Source organism: Aristolochia californica, unplaced genomic scaffold (assembly GCF_029961685.1).
Source record: "Aristolochia californica isolate CCGP_79_NKW_82.1479 unplaced genomic scaffold, dmAriCali1.0.hap1 SCAF_4, whole genome shotgun sequence".
Lineage (NCBI taxonomy): Eukaryota > Viridiplantae > Streptophyta > Magnoliopsida > Piperales > Aristolochiaceae > Aristolochia > Aristolochia californica.
The window spans coordinates 47,804,695-47,811,001 of NW_027182103.1; the positions used below are offsets into that span (position 1 = coordinate 47,804,695).

Here is a 6,307-nt window from a genome sequence, read left to right on the forward strand (position 1 = left end):
TTAACCAACTAGGTCTCTACTAAATTATTTCTGCCACCCAATCTTCAATAATTGACACAAGGTTATCATCTGTTATATATTTGGTCATTCTTCTGGCCCTCACATACATCAAAACTGATCTAAACCAGTCAAGTAATTCGTTCCATTCAACCGAATTGTAGTTATCTAAATTGGTTGAGAGAATTTCACATTTGAGCTCTCATGTAGCATTTCTCATAATTTACCATGGTGAGAAGTTCGATAATTTTTCTGAATCTCTGATTCTATGACGGCAGGGATGCTTGTTTCACTATTGAGAATAGTTACCAAGGCCATATTCCCTCAAGATGCTCATGGTCCAAGTAGTGCAAATTTATACTTTTGTGTCGGTGTTGTGGTTACGGCCATATGCCTTACTTGCTACAATCTCACAGATAGACTTCCAGTTATCCAATACTAGAAAGATCTAAAGATGCAGGCTGTCAATGAAGAAGAAAAGGAGAAAGGTTACCATAGTGGTTCACAGTGGAGATCAACATTGCGGGACATAGTGGGCAGAATCAAGTGGTTTTATTTTGATGTTGTCACTCTCTCCATATTCCCTGGATATGTAACTGAGGATGTTCATTTTCTGATCCTCAAGGACTCGTATCATTTCCTTCTGATTACTGGCGACAATGTGTTTGACCTGATCAGTAAGACTCTGCCTGCTACTGTTGCCTTTTCCTCCTATATTGCTGGGCTTTTCCTGGATTGCTTGCAAGGTCCAGCATTTGTCCAAAGTGAGATTCCAGTGACAATCTTGACATGTCTTCTGGGGCTAACTAATGGCAACTTCACTGGTGTTATGATGATTCTTGCACCAAAGACAGTCCTGCTACAGCATTCTGAGACTGCAAGAATTGTGATTGTTTGTTTTAATTGTTGGCTGGCAGCTGGTTCAGTAGTGGCTAGATTTTGGGTCATTTTATCAGGAATGGATGTGAAAGGTCAAGTGTGCTTTCTCATGGTTACCATTTGGTTGTTGCTGTTGTTTCCATCAGTAAAATGCATACTATGTTTAATGTTTATATCTATTCCTGTTTTTTAGTCTTCCAAACTAATACCATGCTTGTTGCAGTCACAAAATGGTGACTGATGACGTAGATCAGCCAATGAATTCAAAAAAAAAAAAAAAAAAAAAAAAAAAGAAAGAAAAAAAAATGTTGCAAGCTAATGAGCAGTTACTTGTTTTTTAACTTTGATATTCATAGTGACTGACTTGATATGAAAATAAACTTTTCCTTCTGCTATCTGTTTCTATCATAAATATCTATCAATATTAAGGAAAAATCGAGAAGGATAAAAAGAATATGGAATCAACTCCATATAAGTCAGCTGCACCATTATTTAACTAGCCATTAGATTTAGATCTAGTGACACTAGTCTTGTTTCATCGAGGTTCTTCACTCTTTTTAATTCCTCTTATGGTTGATGTCTGGAAATCTCATCTTCTGTCTTTTTAGTGTTAAATGATAATATATAAATGCTTGATACCGTTGAAAATTAAATGGAGAAGATGGTAACTTGTGAATAGCTTAACTTTTCAACAATGAGAAAAGGGGTACAGCCAACTCTTTATCATTATTTTGGTGGTTGTGTTGATAACTAGGTATAGAAACGGAAAGAGTTGTCCTAGCATGATGCATCTGCAGTGAGGATTGTTTTCTACTGATGAGTGAATTGATCTAGGCAATGTTACAGATCTTATTCTGTTGCTTGGTTTGTTGATGACATGATAAAGAAAATATGTATTAGTTGCAGGCAGAGGCACGCAAGTTTTTTGGGAAGGACATCTAAAATTTAGATGAGGATGTAATAGGAGGAACTGTTATTTTGAAATTTCACCCAGGTAGTGATTTTGTTCTCAGTGGGGACACTTTCCAGCAGTTGTTTATCTCTCTTATACGAAGGCTATGATCCTGATAGTCATTCTTCTCCCCATCATCCATGTTTGCGGCTCCATATCCATTAAGTTTTACAGTAGAGGTCCAAAGACAAGTGGTAGCTGCTTGAGAATAAAGATAGGTGGGTGGTATAAGACATCAATCTATTCATAGTAAGGGCTATGGAAAATTGTGCCTGAAGAGGCATAATGACCGTTTTTTGGTTCCTATGTCATGGTCACAGCCAAAGACTGCTCTTATACATTGATGCAAAGCAAGTTTTGTTCAGTTGGTGACTTTTGTTGTTCCCATCTCTGTGTAAAATTGATAACAAATTGAAAATGGAGGATGGAATTGTGGATAAAATGGTAGTTGCAACAGGGTGAAAAAACACTGAAGTAGAGAGTGATTCCTAATGAGTATGACCGAAGACTAATGGGAACCATCTTGGCGAACCTCCTGATGTTCAGAGAATTGTGAGACATAACTTGCTTAGTAATTAATAACAAATGTTTCAAGTTTCTTGTGTAAGGTCACCATCAACATCATCATTTCTGTCACAGTGATTGAAGCTTATTCTGTCCATCTATTTCCAGTCAAGAGTTCCACAAAATCGAAATGCTGTTAAAATTGTTTACAGGAGGACAATTGCAGATAGGAGCAAATATGAAGATAATGAACCTTGAAAGTAGAGCTCTTACTTCAACTGTAATGACCTTTTATAAGCACTGATGTAACGGCAGAACCAGTCAGTTCAAGAACTTCGCTGATCCTGTTTTTCATTGCTGCAAACAGCAGCGTCGTGAAGAGGGTGGTGGTGGTGGTGATGATGGTCCTCAAAGTGCAGAGGGAGGCTGACAGCCTCAAGCAGGAGGAATTGAGCAGAGGGAGAAGGAAATGATGTCTTCAGTCCCATGTATGTTCTGTATTTGTTGTATATCTTGCGTCAGCAGATAATCACTTTTGTTATCTGGTTTTTAACTGAAGAAGCTTTCCATTTTTCTGGTCCAATGCAAGAGCTGGGTTAGTAGTTTGAAAATTCCCCAAGGAGGTGAGAACTAATTTTGTTGCAGGATAGATGTTGTTTCTTTATTTTTTTCGCTACAAGAAGATTATAAGTTCTTCAGGGCGAATCTACCGTCTTATCTGGTCTATTGCTTTTGTTCATCCTGAAGTGAGGGCCTATTGCGAATGGTGAGCATACACTAACCTGAACAGATTGTTCCATGTAGGCCACCCTTATGCCAGGAGGATTATCCAAAACTAGTCTATCCTAACCCTTTCGAACTATTACACATTTTATGAAACTTGTTTAACCACAACGGAATTGAAGTAGGTTTCAGGGTTTGGTTTCTATTTATCAAATTTGAGGAAATCGAGTCCATGAAAAACCAAATATTTATAACCCACTCAGTCTGCTTCAACTCTTTACTTGCTACACAGTAAGGCGATGATCGGAAAAGCCGGAACTGCGCAGACGGAGCGGTGAATGTGACCACCACCTGGTAAGGTTGTAAGAGGTTTCACCCCGGATTCACAGCAAAGAAACAATACAAGAACAACAGAACACAAAACCCAAAAATTGAAGATCAATCTACAATAAAACGATAGAGGCATATCCAAATAATTGTAAAAGGTAAAACAGAAAAACGAACAGAACAACAACTGAAAAATCGTAACAGCCAATTAAGAAAAAACAACTCTTGAAGAATGAAGAAGGTTTGCTCATCCGGGAAGTCATCGATCTCTGCGTCTCCCACTGGCATTTTGTCAATCTATCAGTAGGCAGCGGCCGGAAGGTCCTTCACCCAGGGGTCCAACGGCTTACCGACCGAGTAGACGATGAATCCAATTTTCCTGAGCTCCTCCACATTCACGACATTCCTCCCATCGAGCATGAATGCCGGCTTCTCCATGCTATCGTAGATTCTCTGGTAATCTAGTTTCTTGAACTCGTCCCACTCTGTCATGATGCAGATCGCATGGGCCCCCTTTGTGGCGGTATAGGCATCCCACACGACGGAGATCTGTTTCGACGCGGTGGGGCTGCTCGGCACCAAGTGCTGCGGGTGGTCCCAGTCAAACTTGCCGGTAGCGAGATCCCTGCGAATCTGATCCTCTGTTACCTGGGGATCGTAGATGGATAGCTGGGCTTTGTCGCCGAGCAATCCCTGGCAGACGTCAATGGCGGGAGTCTCCCTGGTGTCACCCGTGTCCTTCTTGAAGGCAAATCCGAGGACTGCAATCTTCTTGCCGGCGACGGTGTTGAACATGGAGGACACAACCCGGTTGACGAATCGGTTCTTCTGGTAATCGTTGATCTGGACGACCTGCTTCCAGTACTGGGCGACCTCCGCGAGTCCGTTGCACTCGCAAATGTACACAAGGTTTAAAATGTCCTTCTGGAAGCAAGATCCACCGAATCCGACACTAGCGTTGAGGAAGCGGGATCCGATCCGGGAGTCCTTGCCGACGGCGTAGGCGACCTCGGATACGTCAGCGCCGGTTGCCTCACAAAGGGCAGACATTGCGTTGATGGAGGAGATCCTCTGGGCAAGGAAGGCATTAGCAGCGAGCTTGGACAGCTCGGCGGACCACAGATTCATTGTCAGAATCCGATCCTCCGGCACCCACCGGGCATAGACGGCCTTGAGAGCGGCGACGGCACGGTGACCCTCGGGTGTCTCCCGCCCACCGATGAGCACTCTGTCCGGATTGGCAAGATCCTCAATGGCGGTTCCCTCGGCGAGGAACTCCGGATTGGAGAGGATCTGGAAATTAATCCCCTTAGAATTGTGAGTGAGAATCTTCTCAATTGCCTCAGCGGTCTTGACTGGGACCGTCGATTTCTCCACGACTATCTTGTCGGACTTGGACACATCGGCAATCATACGGGCGGCGGATTCCCAGTAAGTGAGATCTGCGGCCTTTCCTGCGCCGAGTCCCCGAGTCTTGGTAGGGGTATTGACGGAAACAAAGACGATATCCGCATCGGCAACATGGGCCTCAACATCGGTAGAGAAAAAAAAGTTGTGGCCGCGGCATGCCCGGACGACTTCATCAAGGCCAGGCTCGAAGATGGGGAGGCGATCGCTGTTCCAGGCGTTGATCCGGGAGGTGGAGATATCCACCACCACCACCTGAATGTCGGAACATTTGTAGGCGATCATGGCCATGGTTGGCCCGCCCACATAGCCAGCGCCAATGCAGCAGATCTTTACCATTTTCTTCTTTCCCTTCTTTCTATTTGAAATCGAATCAATTAGCAACAGCGCGGAAGAGGGGAAAGCAGTAGCGAAGGGGAGGAGGAGGAAGAAGAAGAAGGAGAGATTTGTCTGGACGTGGAGACGATAGAGCAGAGAAACTGAGGAGCAGACATAAATAGGGTGAGCGTGAAGAGCGGAGAGATAAAACGGTGATACCTTATGCGTTGTTCATTCTCTTTCTTTTAAACGCGTTATTTTAATCTGATGGCCCTCGGGAGTTCCAATTAGATAGCCCGTGGGGGGGTCGGGTTAAACGGGAATTCCGAGCCTACTTTTCCGGGAACGGGTGGATTTCAACCAGATTTAACTTAATGGGTGAGTTTACTCCTCAATTGTGACGTGGAGATCCGACTTGTAAAGTTTATTTATACGAATTTAATGTGAATTTTTTATAATTTTGTTAGACATTAATTTAATCAATACAGAGGGATTTTTATTATAAATTTATTTATTTTATCAATTAATTTTTTTAATATTTTATAAGTATGTAAAAGATTAAATGAATCACATATTAAATATATAAATTGGGTTTGACAGGCCCATAATGATATCATCTTATAAATTATTTTTTTAAAGTAAATGATCCTAATCATTAGGGGAGGAAGGTTTAATGTGGGCCCTTTCTTTGCATTATTTGCAATGGTGTAGAGGGAGAGAAAAAACGAAAGAAATGAATGGAGGTGGAGTTGCTTCTAAGAAATTCCTGAATGCGAATTGATGTGTGGAAACGATTGGAAGAGAATGGAGTATTGGGAATTTATGATATCCAATTAGGTATATACCTAATCACTTTTCCTTAACTAACGCTATTTAAAAGTGTTAAAAAATAGTTAGATTAGTGAGAAAAAATGTGTTAAATTTATTAGTTGGAAAAAAAGTTTCTTAATATGATTAGTCATTTTGGGAAAGGACTTAAACCCAATTTCAAGAGATTTCTTCAAGAGCATTAGCGTTATCAAATCAACATAAATACTTACAATACGTCTCAAACATTATTACAGACAACAAAGAAAGATAAAACAAATCAAAGGTTGCAAATATTGCAATAATTTTTTTCTTTTTTTTGCAAACTCTGTAAACAACGAGTAAATAACTACCTTCGTAAAATTCTTATCAAAAGCAGCCATTGTTGCAATT

General features: G+C 41.4%; 1 protein-coding gene and 1 pseudogene across 1 annotated transcript; one reads left to right on the forward strand and one right to left on the reverse strand.

The window, feature by feature from the left end:
- The first annotated feature begins 265 nt into the window (after window positions 1–265).
- Window positions 266–1,117, forward strand: LOC137963503 (equilibrative nucleotide transporter 1-like; annotated as a pseudogene).
- Window positions 1,118–3,468: 2,351 nt separating this feature from the next.
- LOC137962314 (UDP-glucose 6-dehydrogenase 5-like) lies at window positions 3,469–5,312 on the reverse strand. The gene has a single exon (XM_068809111.1). The coding sequence runs from the start codon at window positions 5,126–5,128 to the stop codon at window positions 3,683–3,685; it is 1,446 nt and encodes a 481-aa protein (XP_068665212.1). The 5' UTR covers window positions 5,129–5,312; the 3' UTR covers window positions 3,469–3,682.
- Window positions 5,313–6,307: the final 995 nt, after the last annotated feature.

What these genes read in the sequence shown, in the direction of transcription:
- LOC137962314 (XM_068809111.1), bottom strand. Translation starts at nt 5,128, where the DNA reads ATGGTAAAGATCTGCTGCATTGGCGCTGGCTATGTGGGCGGGCCAACC.